Consider the following 24108-nt stretch of genomic DNA (forward strand, 5'->3'; position numbering starts at 1 on the left):
AATATACATGCGGTATAATAATAATAATAATAATAATAATAATAATAATAATAATAATAATAATAATAATAATAATAATAATAATAATAATAATAATATACTCTTTTTCGTTAGAAATAAGTAAAGTGAATAAGCCAATGAGTAATAATTTAAATGGTAGTCTTTATATACTCACTTAAGAAGTTGCGGGTTCGAATCTCTTTATTTTTAGTAAAAAAAAAACATAATTAAAACATTTTCTTTTAATACAAACATAATTTTTAAAATAAGGCTTTTTTATTATATTAAATACTAAAATATCAAATAATTTTAATTTTAGATTTTTTGTAGAATAATCTCTAATAATTTTATTAATTATTATTATTATTATTATTATTATTTAGTGACTATATATATATATATATATATATATATATATCTAATGAATAAATTTATTATTACTTTTGTTCAAAAAATACAAAAAATTATGGTACAATATTATTATGCAATTAATAATAATAATAATAATAATAATAATAATAATAATAATAATAATTTTATTTTAATTTTTTTGGACAGAGGACTATTATGTCTAAGGAGAAAAATATTGGAGATTTATTTGTATATTAATTTTTTTGGGGACTAAAATGTTTGTTTTTAAAATCTTTAGGGACTGATCAGGGTAATGATTCTGTCAAAAAAAGACTAAGAACAGATTTATCTACCGGAGTAAAACTTTAGGAATTAATTTGTATATTAATTTTTTTTAGAGACTAAAATGTCTGCTTTTAAAATTTTCAAGGACTGATTTGGGTAATTACTCAAATATTTATTAGGATAAGAAGTGTATCCATAATTACATATAGAGATGCAGGTATATATGATAGTTGAAGACTGAAATTCAAATAAAAATGAACCATTCTAAGAAGACGCAAAAGCGGAACGATCTTTCATATTCGTTCCAAGGGTTATTTTTGTCCTTCAGGCTTCACTACATGACAAAAGTATCCAAGGCTACAGGTTCGTTGGAAGAATACCATATTTCTCTATTTCAGACTGCCATACGGGACTTATGGGTTAATTTATTAAAGAGTTTGTTATTGTTAGCTAGTAGAGTGTGCTGAGTTGTGGTGTATGATAAGACTCACGTCATTCATATAGACATCTCATTTTTCTTTTTTCAGTTTTTCTCTCAGTCTTCTAATTCTCTGTTTCGTTCACCATGGTATGCGGCTGATTTTTTTTTATATGAAAAACTTGGGTGTGTTGTGCCTCGTATGGAAAGTATAGGTGCTACACTCATATGTGGGACAGTTTTTTTTTGAAATAAGGGGTTGAAAAATCAGATCATGCATGTTCTTTGGAAGCACATTAATCAAACAGTCCAATTTGAGTGGACAAAAAAATTGAATTTGGGCAAAGTAATCGGATCGTCCGATTTTCATATAGTTTTAATTTTTTTTATTTTGCGAAATTCAATACGGACCGTCTGATTTGCTGTGTATCATATATATATATATATATATATATATATATATATATATATATATAAGTGTGTGTATTTCGGATTTTCTGAGTCTCTCATCACTTTCTTCTTCTGCTTTTTTTCTTCTTCTTCCCTCGGTCTCTCCTTCTCTGTTATTTCGGATGAAGAAAAAATGTTGATAGTGAAGTTCATATTTATATGAGAGAGAAAAACGGATGATAGAGTTTTACTAAAGGTATATTATTTCGGTCAGATTTTATTACAAACATATGAAGGAGAGAAATTTATTTGTGAAAATCCATTAGACATTGTTATTCAATCACAACCTCATTTGAAGAACTAAAAGGTGTGATTTGTGAGAAGATACGTTCTGAAGTGTCAAGAAAAATATCATGTATTTTATACAGATATTCGATACCGGTATTTGGTGGATTCGTTCAATTTCAAATGAAATATGTAACTGATGAAGCGAGCATGTAAGAGATGTTTTCAATGTACATTGAAAATCCCACCTAGATATCGTTCATTGAGTTGTATATTGAGTTCGAACAATCCGAAGCCGACCGGAATATTGAATGGGTAGATTACAACAGTGACAGTGAAAAAGAGTTTGAAAGCAATTACGAAGTTGTTGGTCCAGACGAAAACGAAAATTAAGGTGACGCCACTATGGCTCCAAATGTGTCAGACGTGACAAATACACTCGCAAATGGTGAATTTGCTGTGAGAATGGAATTTAGTTCGAGGGAAGTTGTTATTATGGTGATGAAAGATTATATCATTTGAAGAGGTGTAGACTATCAGGTGTATGAGTCGGAGCCGTTGACATTTTATGCCAAGTGTACACAGTATGGTCAGGTTGTGATTGGCTGATCAGGATTAGCATGGTCAGCAGAAAGTACTGTTGGGTTATAAGAAGGTATAATGATAGTCACACTTGTACCAGAGCCACCATTTCTCAAGATCATTCAAAACTGGATTCGAGTACAATTGTAGAAGCAATAAAGCCGTTGGTTGAGGCTGACCCCTCCATAAAGGTGAAGTTAGTTATTGCGGAAGTGCAGTCTAAGTTCAATTATACCATCAGCTATCGAAAAGCATGGTTGGCCAAGCAAAAGGTAGTAGAAAAAATATTTGGAGGTTGGGAAGCATCGTACGAAGCTTTGCTATATAGTTTGAGGCCATGTGTAATAAGAAGTCATCAGCAGTCGTCCATTTTGAGACTATGCCTGCATATTAAGGCGATGACTTGGTAACATATATCCGGGTATTGTATCGAGTCTTCTGGAGTTATTACCCCTGCATTAGAGCATTCAAACATTGTAAACCAATTGTCCAAGAAAGAAAAGAACCCCGAAACCCTTACGGCAAAATTCAACTCGCCGTAACTCCTCCGTCCGAGCTCCAATGGCCGCACTATTTGCGGTCACGCAACCACTGCGTCGAGCTCTACATTTCTACTGGAACAATTTCATAGATAACTCGCTTTATTATTCTCAGCCACTTCTTCCCCCAATTTTCAAAAATTGAGTAGAGGTATTGAATTTCTTTACTCTTTGATATTTTAGAATCTAATTAGCTTGAAAAAAATATTCACTCTTGCTTACGTGAAGCTTGGGTAAGGTGAGGATGTCATAAATTCTATTTAAATTACTGAATTTATGTTTTGAGTATTAAATTGGGTATATATGTGTTATGAATATGTATTAGATTGTGAAAAAATAATTGGAGCTTGAAATTGTGGACGTTGGAATTTTGGTGGAGGCTGGGCATTAGTATTTTGTTGAGTTTTGGGGCTGTATTTGTGTTGGGTGAATTGCTTTGGTCGCTACGTAGGAATCGGCCAATGTATGGTTTAGGTCTCTTTCATTTAATATATAATGTTCTGTGAAAACTTAGGCTAGACGACCACATGATAGGTTCGAATGGATGTGTATATAATTATTGCTTAGCATCTTGTTAACTAGTTGGTTTTGGTTTGGTGTTTGTTAACTAGTTAGTGAATTGAATAGTTTGTTGATTATAGATTTGAGGATGTAAATTTATGATTGATGATGCTTGATGATTAGTGGTGATTTGATGAATATGTTGATGATCTGAAATATGATTATTGTAGTGATTATTATGGTGATTGAGGAAGGGTATGTTGTGTTGAGTTGGTAGGTTTATATGTGAATAGAATGAAACTTTTGGAATGAAAATGAGGTTTGGGGGAAAATTGCAAAACTTTGGTTTTGGGCCAAACTTCGGTGGGCTATAACTTGGTTTCCGAAATCCCAAATTGATTCCAACTTATTTTAAATGAAAATTGGATTTGCGAAGTTTATGCCGTTCGAAGAACGGAAGAAAAACGATTTAAAACGACAGAGTTATGCCCGTCGAAAGTTTTGGTGTAAAATCTGTGATTAAGCAGCTGAACACTCCATGGTAATGCAGCTTTCTGGTTGATCCTTTTTTTTTTGAAGAACGTATGTCCACGCGTACGCGTGGCATGGGTTTTTGGCGATGCGTACGCAATTGGTCCTATGCGTATGCGTAAGGAGCTAGCAAGCATGTCCGCGCGTACGCATGACTCACGCATACGCGTAACATGAGGTACTCACTTGCGTGTACACGTGACAAGGAGACGCGTACGCGAGCTGCATTTTTACATTCCCACGCGTACGCGTGGCCCCTATTTCAACAAACATAATTTTTAGAATTTTAAACCGCACTTCAAGCTTCTAAACCTCTATTTTCACTCCTTTAGTCATAAATAATAGAATTAAACCTTATAATCAGATGAAGTTAGGAAAAATGGATAACTTGGAGGTGGAGTAAAGCTGAAAAGTGATGAATTGATTATGAAATGTTACAGATGATTATGTATGATATTTGGCTTGATAATCAAATGAATGATCATGCATGATACTTGGCCTGAATGATTAAATAATTTGAGATACGAGATTTCCTGGATAAAGTACCGTGGCTTGCCACCGCGTGTACCAGGTTGAAAACTCGATACTCTGTTGACCCTACGACGTAAGGGTGACCGGGCACTTATAAATTCACGGGAATGGTACCCCCATTGAGCGATTTGATATATATATATATGTGAGTAAAAGCTATGCATAGACTCATGGGGATGCACGTCGGGAGACAGTCCAATGGTTTAGCAAACCGGACTTGTCGGGTTGGTTGTATAACTGATAGATGAGCTCATTAGCAATAGGACAGCCATGCATCATGTGCATATTACTTGAATTATTTATTTGTGCTCTAACTGGGTTTGCCTAAGTGCATTTACTATGTTAAGCGTATATTTGTTACCTGCAGTACTTGTAACCTTCTTGTGTTTGTTTTTATCTGTTTATTTGTCTGTGAAATGCTGACGAAGATGGAGGTATAGAAGAATGGCAGTACGAGACTTAGATTTAAGATAAGTTAAGTTAGGCTTAGATACTTTTAGAAAATCACCTTTTATGGCTTCTGTTTAATACTTTAAGCTCTATAATATGAGTGTCGGCGTTCTAGGATTGCCTCTGACATTCCCAGGACCTTATCTATTATGCGTGTGGCACCTTTACCATACTGAGAACCTCTGGTTCTCACTCCATACTATGTTGTTGTTTTTCAGATGCAGGTCGATAGGCATCTCGTTAGGCGTCTGGACTCCTGAAGCGAAGTGGTTACTGGGTTATTTTGTGGTACAGTGATATATATATATATATATATATATATATATATATATATATATATATATATATATATATATATATATACTTAGCTTTCTCTCCGCATAACTTGTTCTTTTTGATCCTCTTAGAGGTTTATAGAGAGACAAGATTTTGTTTATGTACATTTGGGTTTTGGATATGTATATATATGTGTGTGTGTAAATATTCTCCAGCCAGCCTTGACTTCGCGAGCTAAGTTAGGAGCTTGTTATTTTATATCTTTGGCACTCTATTTCTACTTTTATTATCTTATGTGTGATAGTTATAGTTTTCTTAGCACGCAAGTTAACTTGTTTCTTGAGCATTGTGCTTTTATTTTGCGATTTTTATTTCATCTATTTTAAATTAAATCTATATAAAAAACATTTTGATAATTATTCTTTATCTCGTACGAAACATCTTAATAATAATTTTTTTTAATTTTACAGAATTAGTTGTGAATTTAATTTTTCTCAAATTTTACTGGAAATTTTATTATTATAATTTTAATAGTAAAAATTTTGTTATAAAATTTGCAAATTCTATTTCCGCAAATTTTTCAGCGAATTCCATAAAATATTTTGTAAACGAATAAAAAATCCTTTTTTTTAACAAGATACAAGTTTCCAACCAAATTTTTTATTTACTAAACTAATATTCTCTCACCTAATATCTTAAAATATATATATATATATATATATATATATATATATATATATATATATATATATATGAAAAAGTATACGTTATCAAGAAAGAATCTGCCAACTATTACCAACACGTGATAAATTAGGATTAACCTATGATTAACTTAGATGTGGCTTTATTTAGTAGATGGGTTTCATGTCCAGCCCAATTCAAGTTGGCAGATTTTGACAGATAAAAAGTTGGTAACGTAGCACTACTGTATATATATATATATATATATATATATATATAAACTCTCAGTCTCAGGTTAGAAACCCACACAACCGTCGTCATTGCCGTCTCTCTCTCTCTCCCCTCCGGCGTTTTACTACCTTCGTCGGCATAGCAGTTCGTCGTCGCTGCTTTGTTCTCCTCCGGCGTCGCCGCTTACTTCTCTGCTGCGGTTTCTGCGAGCTCCTCCCCCCTCGTCGTCGCTCTTCGCAGTCGCAACCAACCGTCGCTCCTCGCCGTTGCTCTTCGCAGTCGCTCCTCGCCATCGCTGCTCGATCCTCGCCGTTGCTACTCGATCCTTTCCCCTGGTTTGCCTCTGGTTCGCCGCTTCGGCCTCTCTTTACCGCTGTTCTCTGTTTTGAATTAGGATTCGCCTCTTTACCAAGTCGCAGACTCACAGTATCAGCACTTCTCTGTATGTCTCTATTCTTTTCTTCTTATTATTGATAATATAATTGATAAATTTTATTTGTTATGTGATTTTTCTATTGTTGCTGAATTCTGATGATTTCTGCAGAATGTAACGCTTGTGAAAGTAATTACTTATTTCAAGAGATTTCTAAGAGATATATGATACTTTAATGAGGAGGTTAAGGCTTTTGAAATGATGACATCATACTAGGGAGTATATTCAGAAGCTACTGGTTTTTAGGAATCAATTTGTATGGCTAGATTAAATAAGAGGTTATTTAATTGTAGGTGATTGCCTCTAATTGTACGTTTCTACTATTTATGGTCCTGATTGAACATTTTTCTGTTTTCTCCTTGCTGGTTTGTTGTTCATGGAGTTATATAACTGAGATGTGTTAAAGAAAAATGGTTGAGTACACAAACAAGGAAAAATAGATTGATAGAAATGTGATTAGTTCCAAAATAAGGTGTTTCAAGTTCTCTTTGATTGTAGGTGTGAAAAAAAGAAAAAAGCATTGTCCCTAAGTTTTCATAGTTTTCTTATTGTCACTTCATTTTGTACCTTTCTTGTTGTGACATAGCATTTGAGGGAAGGAAACTTGATATGTTGGTCTAAGTTTGAATGCTTAATTAAGCTTCGGCCTTACTTGCTTGGTTTTTGCTTTACTTTGATGTGTATTCATGATATAATACTTGTTGCTTTGAAATTATTTTACTCTAAGTGGAACCCAAAGAAGTATTACATGGTTGCATTATATCTAAATAATTTAATGTAATGAGAGTATAATATTTGATTTCCCCCTGGTTTTCAGCATAGATTTTTTTTCTGTCTTAATCTTTTTGAGATGGGATTGAGGGAGTGAAGGTTATATGGCTGGAATAACCCTTATTCATTATAGAGCATTTTATACTTCTTGGGATTATTGTTCGTTTCCTCGTAGATCCTTTTTCATTGCAGCTAGTTTTTATTTGTTCCGAATTCATCTCCATCTCTTTATTATCGCGGTTTCAATCCTCTTATATGCCTAATTGTAGCTCCAGATAGCTCATTCAAGTCAAAGTGTTTGTCTCTGATTCTTGGCTGAAAAATTTTAATTTCAACGCAATTCTTTCCTCATTATTCTCTGATTTCTTACACTTTACATGACACTTTTATTGTGTCATTTGTATTCGGATGCTTCTTTCTTCTTCAAGAATTCTAGCTCTGACGAAAATGAACCAAATTTTGATACGTACTTTAATAATAGGGTTTTCAAATACTAAGCACTTGCATGTACCTTTATAAATTATGATTTTAGCTACCTTAGCTGCATGGTAAATCTAGTTATATTGAATTCTGGGAATCCATATCCTTAATTCCTTATCATGCATTTCTCAGCGAATTTCATTTTAATGCAGCCATTTTCTTTGTTTGCTTTTGCAGGTAGTAATTTGATTATGCTAGATTAAGAATATAACATGAGCACCACAAAGCACAAAACTCCAAGGTCTCGTAGTCAGGCTTTGTTTTTCCGGGATTTAGCCTCACCTGTTTCTGCCAGGAGACAAAAGTTTTCAAGATCGGGCCAGGCAGCTGCAGTACCTGCTCTGTGGCGTGAGAATTTTGGTGGTTCGGACCTTCCACCTCCTCCTGTTTTTACCTTGGAAGACATGTCAGCTTTTTCTCCTGAATCAGGCATACCGGATTACCAAATATCTCCGGAGTCTAAATCCAATATTAGGACTCCAATTCAAGCTTCAAATAGAGAATTTTCAACTCCATTGAAAAGCAAATCCGAGGCCAGCACATCTTATGTGTTAAGAGGGGTGCAACAAAACCAGCTGAGCTCTACAGGGTTGAGTTGGTGGTCACCCACAACTGCAAAGAGTGGTGGAGAACAAGATGAAAAGGGAGGGAGTTCACCAGTTGAGGGTGTGGTTCAGCCTGGTGCTCTTATAACTCTCCCTCCGCAGCTGGAAGTAGCAAGGCCAGAGATTCAAAGGAATTCACTGCCAGTTGGGAATCTCAATGAGGAAGAGTGGGTAACTGTTTATGGGTAATGTCCTAACCTACTTCAGCATTTAAGTCTTGACTATTGATTGTAGTACTGCATTGAGTTATTAACTTTAATCCTGGTCCACTATATATATAACTTTGATTACGATTATGCACCTTATGCTATTGCCATGTATCATGTATGTAAAGAAAGCGTGAATAAAATATCATAAATTTTACCTAATAATTACCAAAAGAAATTGCTTCAAAGTTCAACCACTTGACAGCAATCATTCTTCCTGTGGCACACAAAAAGCTTACACTGAGTGGAAAAGAGTTCTAAACAATGTAAGAAGATGTGCAGCTATTTCTGTGCAAGAAATATACCTTCCACACAAATGATCATGTTTTCAGTGTAAAAAACGAATATGCTCTTGTACCTTTCAACAAGGCCTGTTAAATTTGCAACTATGTTTCAGATGTCCTTTCAATTATATGATGAGATATAGTTTTTATACTGTATATACTAATATCATTTCACTAACAAGTTCCACCTGCAGATTTTCTCCAGGTGATACTAATTTGGTTTTAAGGGAGTTTGAAAAATGTGGTGAAATTTTGAAACATGTTCCTGGTCCTAGAGATGCTAATTGGATGCATATTTTATATCAGGTTTGCAATCTTTCCCTTGCTTGAACATATTGATTAAATAGCGATAGTTGTGCATCAGTCAATCAAAACTATGCATACATACTGTTTTGATGATGTTATCAATGCATATGCAGAATCGTTCTTATGCACAGAAAGCCCTTAACAAGAATGGAATGCAGCTCAATGGAGTCCTAATAGTTGGTGTGAAACCCTTGGATCCCATGCAACGTCAAGCATTGGGTGAACGGCTTAACCATCAGGTATTTATACCCTTTCCTCTATCCTTTGCTAGAAATTCAGAATCAAGTATGCTGAAAGCTCCCTCTTGACCCTACCATCTGCAGAATGACAACTCAACTTCCCGTCAAACTGGAGGAGCCATTGTTTCTCCAACAAAATTAATGGCGTACAGGATGATGGATTGGCTATTTGGAGTCTCTGCTAGAGATTCAGAATCAAGTACGCTGAAAGCTCCCTCTCGACCCTACCATCTGCAAAATGACAACTCAACTTCTCATCAAACTGGAGGAGCCATTGTTTCTCCAGCAAAATTAAGGGTGTACAGGATGATGGATTGGCTATTTGGAGTCTCTGCTAGAGATTCAGAATCAAGTACGCTGAAAGCTCCCTCTCAACCCTACCATCTGCAAAATGACAACTCAACTTCTCATCAAACTGGAGGAGCCATTGTTTCTCCAACAAAATTAATGGCGAACAGGATGATGGATTGGCTATTTGGAGTCTAGATGAGCTATAATGGTGGATCAGATTATATCATTCTGTTTTGTTTTAAGTGATGAGTGACTGTTTCAGCTATTCAAATGCTGTTAAAAAGTTTGGCATGCCTTCTGGATTTGAGTTGGAATGTTTATACTTTGAATGCTAGTGGTTGGATTTTATTTCTTCATAATGTTTCATTCTCATTGGATAACTATAGGCCAGAGTCTTTGTAGCTGTGTTTTTGGAACATGATATATATTAACTACAGGTTCATCAATGGTTCTGTGAAGCTGGAACGTCATATATATTAAAGTTTCCTTCAATGCTGCTTGTGTATTGCAATTTGTGTATTGCAATTTAAAACAGCCATAACCTTAGATCTACGAGTAGCTCCATTGAAGGTGGATGATGAATGAGATTTGTGCCGGTTTAAATAATCCCATAATTTTAATTATTTTTTAATTTTTACATTTGTTTCAAAATTCTTATGTACTAAATTCATTGTTCTTTTTTAATTTTTCTCCTTTTTAAGGCAAAAAAAAATACTTTTAAAAGCTTCGATACCAAAAGTTCAAATGCTAAAAAACAGTTTCAAATAAAAAATGATTAAAAATAAACAATTATATTCAATCAAACAAAATTGCTATAAGATGAAAATGATTATCCTTCCTTAGTCTTTAATATGACTACTTGGACATATAAACATGAAATGAATTTTCATCAATTTTTTTCCTTCAAAAACGAAAAGCAAATATTCTCGTACATCAAAACTAATAGGGTATGCTCTTAAGAAGATTAACTTCCTATTATCAGTTATTATTATTTTTTTTTATTGAAAAAAGGTCTAAAACCATGATATTTGGATTCAAAGCACTTACTAAAAGGCACGAATAAAGTGAAAAGTAATTTCACAAACTGATATGTACATAATTTTATTCAAAAGAATCGCAAGATACCAAAAATATTATAAAAGATTGACATAAGTATCAAATCAGAAGGAAGATGAGAATAAAATTTGAGTTTGTGATTTAAATAAAAATACTTTAACCAACTACCGTACTCCATAAAAAAAAGGATTTAACCGTCTATCTTCATTACTTCAAAGAAACATGCTTATATAATTATGAAAAAATGACAAAATATATCGTGTATTGTCGTTGTATGTGAACAAAAATAAATAAAGCTAAGTATCACATTATGCAATATTATTAAAAGACCTCTGTTAAATACTACATTTAAACTTTATAATACTGTTGTTGGGCATCAAACTATTATTTTGATTTTTGAATAAGCATTATAATGCCTCTTTTTTATTTGATTAAGAATTATAATACCTCTTACAAATAATTGTTTCAACTTATATGCTTTGCAGAACTCTTTCTAACCATTGTCAAACTTGATATTACCTTATAAACAAATGTTGTCAAACTCTTTATTGATGGTGGTTTTAATGAAACAATATTGTAGCTATTAAGCCGAGGAACTTCAACAAAAAGCAAGGCTTTATGTGAAAATTGTTTACCAAAAAGACCAATATTTTCAAACTATTCTAATTAATAAAAATGTATAAATTCCTCATTAATCATACCTTGAGAAATACTGAAAAAAAAAGATGTTAGAGAAATACTTATTTAATATTAATTAATAATCATATTTATTATAATTATTATTAGTAGTAGTAAACAAAAGATAACACGAGAGAAAGGGTTTCTTAATTTTTTAAGCGATTCAAAAACTGATAGTTACACTAAGTCATAAACTGATAGTTACACTAAGTCATCAATATCTCCATAAAAAGATGTGAACTATGAAGTTAAGAACTCGATGAAAAGGAGATTCCATAAGAACTTGGTATGCATTGTTCATGTTAGGTGGTTCCAACTTCTAAATGCCCTTTTAATTGATTAGAAGAATTTAAAGGCCCATTTTAGGGTCATTATTGAAGTGTTTTAAGTTAAAATGATTCGGTTAATAATTATTAGAGGACCAATCACATCTATCTATATTTTATCAATATCAAAATAAAGGTGCAAAATTAAACATGTAAAAAGATGTGCAAAATTAAGCAGGTAAAACATTTCAAATAATAGAACTACTTAAAAAAGTTTGACCGCATATTATAAGTTACCACTCTATCTTTGGTTAGATCATGAAAAACAGACTAAGATAACTTCAAACATAATTTTCTAGTACAAAAGGGAATATAATCATCACTTCAAGAGCTTCTGTCTAGCTTACCAGTAATAAAATCTGACAGGTCTACTTCCTTCAATTAATCCTTAATTGACATTTGAATGGAATTCAACAATGCAAGCAGCTTTAAGCCAAAATTTCTACTGCTGAAAATTATCTTAGTATAAGAGTTGGGTGCCCTCAGTGGCTCCAAAACTTTTGCAGCTTCCTCTACATGGTCTTGTCAGATACCAACACTCCATTTTTCTTCATTCTCGGCCCTCTTTTCAAAACTTCCAACATGAGGTTATTCAATTATTTGCAATAAATGTGCACGACAGAACTCCCATCACCTTCAGGGTCCTTCTAAAAGTATTAGATGAAGTTGTAAGGTTAAAAATGAGCGATGTTGGTATGGCTATGCTATAGAATCCATATCAACCAACCTAGAAACACATCTAAGAATGAGATATAAAATTAATCATAAAAAATAACAACAAAATTCTTATAATTATTACTACTCTCTAGCCACAAAGCTTAGTTTTTTGTATTTACCATAGCAACAAATAGCATTAAAGCTTATGACACACAATAGACAACAAAAGTACCCCATTCCAAAAATCATGAACGGAGTAATGATATCCAAAGAAAAAAAAACAATTATGTAATACTTTTTCCTCAAAAAAAAAAAAATATCAAGAATCGATATAAACCTAATCAACAATAAAATTTAGATTCTTCCAAAGAACCATCACACATAAATATGAAAAGAGCCATAGTTGACGAGAACTAATCATTGAATTAAGTGCATGTTTGGGCGCCATTATTTTGTTAAAAAAAGATCTTTTTTCAATGAAAAAAGATCTTTTTTATTTTTTAACGTGTTTGGCAAATTTCTAGTAGTAAAAGTAAAAGCACTAGTAAAATCAAAAAAAATCTTTTTTGAGAAGCTGTAATTTACATCTTTTTTTAAAAGATCTTTTTTCCTTAAAAAAAAGATGTTTTTCATGTAATAAATAAACAAAAAAGTACTTTTATATTGTTATACCCAAACATAATTGATAGATAAAAAGACCTTTTTACATGAGATATCCAAACATAAAATTACTTTTACTTCTCTATAAGATCTTTTAAAAAAAGATAACTCGAAAAAAAATCTTTTGTTAGAAGCTCACCCAAACAAGCCCTAAACTTACTCATTATTCATGATGCTCCCTAATATGACGGGATAAATACTCCGCTACTCTATCTAGTTGTGTCAATTTAAAGACAGTCTACATTAAAAACAAGAGACCAAGAGGCATCTTATCAAAAGAGTTGACGTTGTAGACCAGAATTAACACTAAGTTCAAAATCAGAAGAAAATAATGAACAATAGGAACATGAAAAAGAAAAATTACTGAATAGCAATTATGAAAATACCTTATATATAATATGTTCAAGATAGTGGTTATACTAACATTTACATCACTATTAGGAAATAAATCAAAATTTAACTCCAACACCTCGATGCGTAAAAAAATTCTTCAAACAAATACTAAAATTGAGAAGCAATAAAATTAGACCATTCCTCAAAGAGATTGGAATTCAAAACCATCAAGTTTGACCTTTTGTCTTTCTATAATCAACTAATGAAATTATTAATATCATATAAAAGGTCAAATGAATTTGGGAAAAAAAAATAGAAAAAGCAATAGAAGGGAAGCTAGAAACTTGATAACCTACATGTGCCAAAAATTGGTCAAAAACAGATTCAACATATAATCAATTATTCTGTTGAACTATTTTAAGTTGTATTATATGACATTGCCAAAAGATAACTTGTTATGGTATGTCTTAAATCTTAACCGAAAGTTATTGCTACAACTCCAACCAATAAACAAATTATTTTTCACAACTCACTACAAGAAAAAAGGCCTATGGCCACGCTTTTTTCTTGCCACGTTTTTGGTGATCAATGGCCACGTTTTTATGAGGTGGCAGTAGATTAGAGATTTCGCCACATTTTTGCCACGCTTCAAAAGCGTGGCGAAAAGGATCAACGGCCACGCTTTTGTAAGGGTGGCAATTGATTAGAGAAACGGCCATCTTTTTTTCTGCCACACTTCAAAAGCGTGGCCATGAGAGAAACAAGGACGTTTTAAAAGCGTGGCGACAGAATTTTATTACGGCCACGCTTACAAAACGTGGCCGTATCCTGGTACTCTTTTGGCACGCTTTAAAGTGTGGCCAAAAGGTTTTTTCTGCCACGCCATAAAGAGCTACAAAGACGTTTTAAAAGCGTGGCGAGAGGGTTGAACCGGACAGAAAACCGACTGGTTTAAAAGAAACGGCGTCGTTTTTGCCAAACTTGCTTCCTTTCACTCTTGGTTCTAAAGCTCCTTCGTTTCTTTCTCCCTTTCTCCCTCCGTTTCTTTCATTCACAGAAACTCATCCAAAAAACTCTAGCACTGTAAGCCTACACCACCGCCGCCGCAAGGAGTGGCATACTGCTGCCGTCCGTCCGTCTATCTAGCTTCCCTCGTGCACCATGTCTTCAACTCCCGTTCGCTATCACCGATCGCAGCTGCTTCCTCGAGCTCGGCGTCCGTCGTCTTTGTCTGCTCAGCCGCGCTTCCGCCGCCGTTGGTTGCCGTTAACGTTCTCGTCTTCGTTCAGCCGTCGTCTTCATTCGCGTTCTTCGCCGTTCAAGTTTGCTCGGCGTTCACCGTTCGCGTTCACTCGCCGTTCACTGTTCGCGTTCACTCGCCGTTCACCATTCGCGTTCACTCGCCGTTCACCGTTCGGGTTCGCGTTCGTCTGGAAGCCACGTTGCCCTGCTTCAAACTCTGCGACCAACCCGTGCGCTCCACCTAGCCGTCGAACTGCTCTCTTTTGTCACCGCCGTGAGTTCCCTAAACCCACCACCAAACAATACACTCACACAACACCAATACTCTGCTTGAAACTCTGCAACTTCTTATTTCTATTACAATAAGTAACTATTTGATTTGGCAGTGGTTTGGATTTTTTTCATAGACTGAATTAAAGTATACAATAGTTATGTTCTCTTATCTATCACATTGATACTAAACTTTGAATTCTCTTATTTCGTTTCAAGTTTTCCGCACTCAACATGTTTGATGAAATGCTTTAACCATATTTCGGGTTGGTTTTATCATTTCTAGCTTTTAAAAACTTAGTACGTTGATTGCATGTGAAATTAGAATAATTGGATCTTAGTAATTAGGAAATTTTAGCTGCAAAAATAGCATCTTTGTAGAAAACATATTAGCATGATGATTCCACTTGCATTAGTGTTCTTCCGGTAAATTTTAACTGTTAGTGTGAACTTGTTGATTTGCTAATTGTTCTTGTGTTGTTGTTCTGTTGTTCTTCTGTTATTTTTATTTTATTTTTTGTTGTTGTGATTTTCTGTTTTTGAACCTGTTAAGTTGATAATTTGCTAAATTATTGGGCTGCTGTTGTTTTAATTTGCTAAATTGTTAGGTTTTTGTGATTTAATTTGTTGGATTTTCTATTTAGGTCTTGTTCTTGTTTATTTGCTAAATTGTTGTTGTGTATTTATTGTTGTCTTTGAGATTCTTGCTGGATATTGGTGATCATTGATTTATTATATTCTTCATGTTTTCATTGTTTTGTTGATTGTTTGTTTTGTTTCAGAAATTATTTTTTTGTGATCAATGCTCAAACTTTAAATGCTGTTCTGTTGGTTTTGCAGTGTTTGTCTTGTTTCAGAAATCAATTTTTTGTTATCAATGCTCAAACTCTGAATGTTGTTCTTTACAAAGAGTTGTTTATCTTGTTTCTTTAAATAGCTATGTAAGTTTAACATGCAGAAAATGTATTAATAAGCTAGAATGTGAGTCAATTTTTGAGCATTTTTCTATTTTCTGTACTAAATTTTGGACTAGCAACTGTGATTATTTGAACTAATTAGTTACCTTTATTCTTGCTCAGCATGGCACTCTCGGGGCACTTGTCCAAGATTCTGTTAAGAGCCACTACTAGACCCTGTTTTACTGTGCACCCACCCTCCGCCACTGCCGCTACCCCAGTGCCACCACTAGGCCGCCACCGTGTTGCTCCGGCCATTCACTCATCATCATCAATCTTTCCCTTCCCTTCCCCTGTTCCAATTCCCTGCTTCCCAGGTTCCCCTTTCATCTCATTTGATTTTATTTCTCTTAAGTGAATTAATAATGAAGAAACTCAGGTTACACGTTATAATGACACTCTTTAACATTTTGTTCTTGTTTTGATTTCAGGGTGAGATGTGTTGAAAGTTCAGTGTGTTTGTTCAGGAAGGGAATGTGCTGAATAATTATATTAAAAGATGGATTTAGGCATTCTTTTCTTCCTCTTTCACACCCTGCAGGTTTTGACAGCTACTAAAATTAGATATTGGAGGTTTTGTTCAATTAGATGCTAGGTTTTGACAAGTCCCCATGAGATGTAATGGCAAAAGAGAATTGATAGGCACACAGTTTCTTCTTGTTATCATGCTATATAAAAAACATGTCTCAGTTGTGGTGGTTTGGTTTGGTTTTTGTTGTTTTCCATTGCAGGAATGCTATTGATTCCTCTTTATTCAAGCAATGGTTGCATAACTTGCAAAGTGAGATTGGGATTCTAGCTGATGGCACCTTGGCTCTGAGACAAGTTCTAATTCAGGTAATTGCATCATCAGTGTTTAAAAAGTGGATATGATTTCTGATAATTAGGCCTTGTTAAGTGGTAATTTTAGTAACTGACTAACCTGTTAGTCTTCTAGTCTTATTCATGTTCTCAAATCAAAATCAACGAAACTAGTTGGACTCTTTTTGGTGTAAACAGGGTGTAGACATGTTTGGAAAGCGCATTGGGTTTCTCAAATTTAAAGCTGACATTTATAAGCCAGTCTATGTTTCCATTTTCTTGTGTTAATTTTAGCAAGGGGCTATGAACTAGTAAACATTTTACCTGTTATGCTCTATATATATTATTCAAAAATAGTTTCTTGTGCTTCAATATCCAAAAATTGGATTCCTCGTCATGGCAAGCAATGTATTAATAGTATTTGATTCATAGGCATACCACATTCTGAGCTATGTGGTATCTAAAATGCACAACTATTAGGATCTTTTGCTTCTTACCTTATGTTCTCAGGCATCCATCATTCCTCTTTTGCTTGTAATTTCTGTGCACTTGTACCTGATGTTGATTTCTTTCTTTATATATAATAAAGTAAACCGTGATTAGGTTCCAGGTATTGTATTTGCAAGAGGACCTGCTGTGACTGTGTTGATACTTCTGGAATCAGATGGTGAAACTTATGCTGTCCTTACTGAACAGGTTCTTAGATGTTGGATCCTTGCAGAGAGAACTATGTTTTTTTTTCAAACATTTTAACTAGAGTTCCATATTATGCTTATTATTTTTTATTTATCAGGCAAGGGTTCCTACTGAAGAATTATTTTGGAATTGCCTGCTGGAATGTTGGATGATGACAAGGGTGATTTCGTTGGCACTACAGTTCGTGAGGCTTCTCTCTCTCTCTCTCTCTCTCTCTCTCTCTCTCTCTCTCTACAATTCTCTTCATGGCTTAGTTGTGCCTCTGATAGGTTGAAGAGGAGACTGGCATAAAGTTCAAACTTGAAGACATGGTTGATCTCACTGCTTTCTTGGATTCTTCAACAGGATGCAGATTTTTTCCCTCACCGGTATACCTTAAGCATTCTGCATCAACCTTATTGCTTTATTGGTTTTGCAAATAAATAATTTTGTCGCTTGAAAAAAGAGCTAATAATGCATCTGCTTTATAGTTGTTCAATAATTTAGTTTGGTATTTTGAGCATAGTTTAGTTTCGTGTAATTGTACTTTTAGATTTGCATTTACCAATCAGTGAGCATTCAATTCAATTTCTGGCTATCTGTGGTTCAATCTAACAGTATTTGATAATCCTCGCTTATGGGTCTTTTTTTCTCTAAATAAAATAAAATAAAATAGTGAGAATTTATTATCTCTCTCTCTAAGGATCTAATTTTTTTGCTAAATGATTAACAGACAGTAGACTATAAGAGACCAACCTATGAAAAAGTTGAGAACCTCCAAGCCTTACTTCCAAGGGAGTGCAATATCTGCCAAATGCAAATCGGTGAAATGTTGAACTTTATGGATTCAAAATGTAGTTCAATCCATTTTCTTCACTAATTTTCACTTACTATGAGTTTGGAATACCACTGCCACTATTTGTAAATGGATGCTAGGTAGAAGCTGCTCATTAGGTGCCTACTACTTTTTGTAATAATAAAGATAAATAGATGTGCAAGGTGTTTAGAATTTTTATTCCTATTAGCATAACAATGCTGATGAATTTTTATAGTAGAATGTGAACCTGGTTTAATTTGGAATTGTTAATACATGCATAAATTAGAGTTCAAGAATATATTAAAATTACACTTGAATATTTTGTAATGCATTCGAATTTTAATATGGATAAAAATAATTTTAAATAATTAAAAAATACAATAAAAATGGGTGACACGTAAAAATAAATGTAGGAATAACCCCAAAATAAAGGAGGCTACTATAATTAAAAAATAAGACATGTAAATGAATACTATAATTAGGTAATAAATTAAAAAAAAAATACATTAAGACCACGGTTATAGTTTCGCTTTGCACTATATATATATTGACGTCAACAGTGAATACTCATTTTCTTTGTTACACGTGTCTTTCTCTTCTAAGTTTTCTCTCTCGCTACCACTGTTACCATCATCGATCAGGTACAACACTCTTGGATCTTTTGATTTTCTTTCTCATTTTCTCACTTCTTCGTTCTTTACTGTTAGGGTTGCATTGTGCTACGCGCGTTGAACTTTTGATTTCATTTTCTCAATTGTCTTAGTTCTTTACTGTTAGTTAGGGTACAATGCCTGATCAACACTCTTGGATCTTTTGATTTTCTTTCTCATTTTCTCACTTCTTCGTTCTTTACTGTTAGGGTTGCATTGTGCTACGCGCGTTGAACTTTTGATTTCATTTTCTCAATTGTCTTAGTTCTTTACTGTTAGTTAGGGTTCAATTGCATTGTACGTGCGTTGATCATTTGATTTTCTCACTTGTCTTCGTTCTTTACACTTAATCACGTTACTTTGATTCTTAGTAAATTTATTTTTTTTTTATAATTTTACTCTTAAAGATTTTTACTTATCATGAAATATTTGTAAAATGACTAGAATCACATTACTTTAATTCTACAAACATATTTTGAAGATGATAACGGAAATAACGGATCGTGTGCCTCCTGAGAAAATTGTAAAATATGAAGATGATAAGTCTAAAAGTCCTATTGCTCTAATGGAGGATTGGAAAGGAGGCTTCCATTGTTAATCTAGGAAGAATTGATTAAAAATTTGTAATATATATACTTCATATATGTCTTAGCAATATATGAACAGATTATTAAAATGCTTTGATATATATTGCATGGTGTTTTTTTTTTTTCTAGTCAAGATTCAATAGAGATGTCAAATCTTGAAAAATAAAAAGAACAAAATAGAATGTAAACAAATAAAAAGATATGGAATTTTTTTTACATAAAGTAATTATATAAAATAAAATATAATTCACAAGACATAAAATTTGTATGGCATTGTTGTTGAAATAATAAATGAAAATGACATTACTTCATCATAAAAATATGGGTTTTTTAAACTAAAATATCTCTATAGTGCATAGAAATAAAGAAAAATTGTAAAAACTTTCAATCGATTGGGTAACACAACCAATCGATTGAATTGGGCAAATCCATATTGTTTTGATGACTTCAATCGATTGGGTAACACAACCAATCGTTATCCAATCGATTGAATTGTGAGACCTCAAGTTATTTTGAAGCATTCAATCGATTGGGTAGTATAAGCAATCGATTGAATTTTAAAAAACCCACATTTTAGTCATCGTTCAATCGATTGGGTAATATGACCAATCGATTGATTTTTGTGAAAATCATGGTGCCTTGCAATTTTTAATCGATTGTTTTGTGATAACCTGTAGTCCAATCGATTGAGTTATGGAAACCTGAAATTCAATCGATTGTTTTGATAATCCAATCGATTGATTTTAAAAAAAACACGATTTCACAGCCCTGGGCAAACGTCACGGATCAAATATAAACTTTTAATCGATTGGAATGGCCAAAAAGTTTATTACGATCAATGGAAGATCTAATTCGTTATTGTTTTTTACTTTGATTGTTAATAAACATAATAGATGAATGATAAAATAATAATTTATAAAATAAAAAATAGTTTTTATAATTAAATAAAATATATGAAATTAATTTGTAATTAAAATTAGAAAAGGACTATTTAGTAATTATTAAAAAAAACTTAAAAAATATATTTTGTTATGAAACTATTTAATAGTCCAAACGTTGTGGGACCATCAAATCCTTAACCTAGTTACTTTAGTCTAGTTTTCTAGTCTTAGCTATAAAGTTTAGATTAAAATTATGCAAAAATAAAGAGCGGTGATTGAAGTCAAAACCATATTTTATGATGACGACGTTGAGAAACAGAATTATAGAAGTTGATTAGAACCAAATACAAAAATATAATTAGATTATAAAATCCGTTATAAACTTATAATCAACTGTCTACACAATGTAATAATTAGACTCAAGAATTTAATCCAAAATTTAAATTTGTGTTATAATTAGATTATAATCAAGTAACATTCAAATCATATTGCAAAATTCGTTTATAATCAAATTTGCATAAAATAATAATCTTGAGAATTTAAATCAAAGATTAAATTTATGTTATAATTAGATTATAATATGAAGATTCTCTAGAGAAGGCAGTTGAATAAAAAAATAAATCCCGCTAGGAAGTCAATGGAGTATCTTTACAATATGTATAATGAACGTTTATTTGGTCTAATATGAGTTTAAAAAATAAACATTCAGGATAAAACATTACTAATTTCTCAAACATAATACACCCATACTATTCAGAGTAATAATTTGGATACCAAAGATAATAAACATATGATATTCTACTGAATCGAACATCCCTAAATCCCCATTGTACACATTGTACATATACTCCATTAGTTCCCTATATTTCCTCTAAAAGAATACAATAATAATAATAATAGCAACTTAAAATAATGTAGTAGAATTTTCACTGTAATCATACTTGATTACAAACACTAAAACAAGTAAAATTACTCTTCACACACCTAAATTATACATAATTTAAAACACTTTTAAGTTCTCACTTAACTTAGAGAAAGGAGGAATACATGAACTCCGCATGAATTCACACCTCTAAAACACCACTAAACTCAAACCAAGATTAACAACCTCTAAATGCTAACCCAACTTAGAAAAAAAAATCCGATAAACATTAACCTAGTTCGTATTTTAAAACAAACAGTCAACAATATGTGAATATGATTTTTATTGAATTCTACCTTTTTTTTGTTACCCTTATGACTTTTTTTTATATATATTTTCACTCTCAAGAATCGATCAAATTAACAATACCTCATGGTTTGATATAAAATGTATTAAAAAAAAGGACTTCCTATAAGAGGACATATATATTAGTACTCAACTTTTACCATTATATTCCTTAAAAAAGATGACAGCGTTTTTTGAGTGCTGAACTTCATGGTGAAGAATGGTGGTCGCTTTAGGTGAGCAAGATCAATTGCATCATTTTAGAGCAAACAAAAACATCTTCCATAGTTGGTTTGTCTACTGCACAATCTTGTACACACAACACAATAGAAATGAGTTGATGTAAATATGCATGGAACACACATTAGTAAGCACAAATGTGTTAGGACTCCCAACATACCTTATAAACACTTAAACAGGACCAAAATCACCCTCTCCCACCTTATTAATGGACGAGAAATTGTTTGAGGCTGCAATGTTGCTTTCAAAATTGAATACTTTCACCTCATTACTTCTCCTTTCTTCTAGTTTGATGTTTTCTGTTTTGTTTGGATTCACTCCATTGGGTTCAGTAAATGATATCTTTTTGTCCAATTTTCCATCCACTATTATTGATATGAAAAGTATGATAATAACATGTAATTAGAGAATACAGTAAATGATAACACTATGTTTTAAATTATTAATTATGTTGGAACTTGGAAGTTGAAACTACCTTGTGATTTATCTTTTCTCCTTGAGACACAACATAAGCAGAGGATAAAACATGTTATTGCAAATGCTGCTCCAACCCCAACCATAAGCCATATCCACCATTTGTTTGCTGACAAATACAAACAAGTCCATAAAACAATTGCCATTCTTTGCATACATTTTCATCTTACCTAAATGAAATGCTAAATTTTCATACTTAACAGAACAAGGACTCTGCAGGGTTTGAAGTTTGAACCTGATCATACCTTTGTGTTCATCATTTCCTCTGCATTCAGTATGGTTCTGTTGTGTGCAAGAAAAACTTCTGATGTAGTTGCTGTATCCAGTTTGTTTATCATAGTATGTTGTCCACAGCATCACACCTCCATAGTTAGGTGACTTCGTTATGGCAGGTAGAATGTCTGTTACCAACACATTAACTGGAACATAGCCATTGCTTGCAGCTTCACGAGACGCCGGCAATCCCAAAAAGACTTTCCCATTTTTCACAGATTTAGTCCATTGATTCCAAGAGTTCAACAAATTGTTGACATCACCATCTTCATATTCACAACCAGGATTGTTGTAGAACTGGATCCAAACATAGTCAAAAACCTCTGTGGAAAGTGCAATGCCAAGTTCAGCATCAGGAAATGGACACTGAGGTGCTGCACTTAGGTAAACCTTTCTTGCCGGCGTGCTATGCGACTCGAGGTAGCGGGCGAGCTCCTCCCAGTGTTGTGGTGGCGAAATCTCAATGTCAAAGTCAATTCCATCTAACACAGCATCCCCTAACGGACGCGACGAGGGAGATGACTTGCCACCCAAGAAACCGTTCCACAAGTAATCAGAAACATTCTTGGCATCATCAGAGGAAGCTAGGCTGTAATTCCCATCTGCTCCTCCAATTGAGAGCAACACTTTGATCCCTTGCATTTGGCAATTCTTTATGTCTGTGCTCAATGTTTTGCAACCATCCATAAGAGGGTCACAGTGACTTGCAAGATTAATGGTAGGTACTGTTCCATTTCCAAAATTGTTCAGGAAGGCTAAGATCACATAGGAGTATTTTCCTGTTGCACATGTTTCTGTTAAGGTACCTTCTCCATCATTTTGACCCCAGTAAATGGCAATATCATTGTTTGAATCTGCTACAGAGTTTTCAAGCAGTAGAAGGAATAACAAGGAAGAGTGAAGAATTCTTTTAATCATCTTTGTTTCTGTTTTATCAACACAATATCTTCTAATCCACATTACTAATAAGGTAATAAACTTTGTAGTATCGTTGGATTTTGAATGATACATCATTGAACCAATCGTCATGTTTTATATATCTTTTGAGGCCGGCAATAAATTTCATAAAAAAAGAACATGAGTGCCAAGTAGTATTTAAGTTAATGTTTCTCTGTTTTTTTTCCCCATAAAATATTAGTAAAAGTGGATTAGAACGATGATTGGTTGATTCTTGCTGGCATCTAAAACTATGTTTTGATAAAGTGACAGAAAATTTTGCCTAAAAGGGTATATAATTCAGAGAATACTATTGCAAAACGTGAGGGAAATAAATTAAGAATAAAGAGCAGGTAAAGTAACTCAAGAATTTTTCAAACTTAGAAACTTTAAATAACTGAATATATATCCATCACTTCTAACTTCATCTATTTGAGGCATTCAATTCAATCAAATTCAAATAATGAATGAATGAATGAATATGCAATGAGCCCCACACTTGGCAGCCTCAATTGGACACGAAACTTTGGCAATGCCAAATGCCTCACTCTTGAGTCTTGTCATTGAATATTCTTTTCCTTTTAGCTTTCTCTGCCAGCAACCAAACAATTATTATATTCGTTTCTATCTGAAAGAATATATTATAAGTGGGTAGGGAATACAAAGCAAAGTAGATAAATTCATTCATATAATATTTATCTGAAATTTAAGTTAATTTTTATT

The 24108-nt window shown here is 33.2% G+C and overlaps 3 protein-coding genes across 7 annotated transcripts; 2 read left to right on the forward strand and 1 right to left on the reverse strand.

The window, feature by feature from the left end:
* The first annotated feature begins 6086 nt into the window (after positions 1-6086).
* On the forward strand, positions 6087-10112 carry LOC112703681 (nuclear pore complex protein NUP35). The gene is made up of 5 exons (XM_025755236.3): positions 6087-6493; positions 7913-8525; positions 9025-9136; positions 9250-9375; positions 9460-10112. Exons 2-5 carry the CDS (start codon positions 7948-7950, stop codon positions 9859-9861), a joined length of 1218 nt encoding a protein of 405 aa, XP_025611021.1. The 5' UTR covers positions 6087-6493; positions 7913-7947; the 3' UTR covers positions 9862-10112.
* A 4247-nt stretch (positions 10113-14359) lies between these two features.
* LOC112703682 (nudix hydrolase 14, chloroplastic) lies at positions 14360-18407 on the forward strand. 5 transcript variants are annotated; one of them, XR_011864272.1, is made up of 8 exons: positions 14360-14892; positions 15968-16161; positions 16276-16385; positions 16576-16681; positions 16844-17341; positions 17439-17525; positions 17611-17709; positions 18054-18407. XR_011864272.1 is itself a non-coding variant. In XM_025755237.2 (7 exons), the coding sequence occupies exons 3-7, from the start codon at positions 16526-16528 to the stop codon at positions 18198-18200; spliced, it is 582 nt and encodes a 193-aa protein (XP_025611022.1). In that variant the 5' UTR covers positions 14360-14892; positions 15968-16161; positions 16276-16525; the 3' UTR covers positions 18201-18407. The 5 variants fall into 5 exon arrangements, 1 of the variants encoding a protein (XP_025611022.1); XR_011864273.1 differs by having other exon boundaries at positions 17235-17341; XR_003154674.2 differs by having other exon boundaries at positions 17249-17341.
* A 3461-nt stretch (positions 18408-21868) lies between these two features.
* LOC112703683 (acidic endochitinase-like) lies at positions 21869-23755 on the reverse strand. Its single transcript, XM_025755239.3, has 3 exons — positions 22422-23755; positions 22178-22285; positions 21869-22067 (listed from the first exon to the last, which is right to left on the reverse strand). The coding sequence occupies exons 1-3, from the start codon at positions 23476-23478 to the stop codon at positions 21874-21876; spliced, it is 1359 nt and encodes a 452-aa protein (XP_025611024.1). The 5' UTR covers positions 23479-23755; the 3' UTR covers positions 21869-21873.
* Positions 23756-24108: the final 353 nt, after the last annotated feature.

This window comes from Arachis hypogaea, chromosome 7 (genome assembly GCF_003086295.3).
Source record: "Arachis hypogaea cultivar Tifrunner chromosome 7, arahy.Tifrunner.gnm2.J5K5, whole genome shotgun sequence".
NCBI lineage: Eukaryota > Viridiplantae > Streptophyta > Magnoliopsida > Fabales > Fabaceae > Arachis > Arachis hypogaea.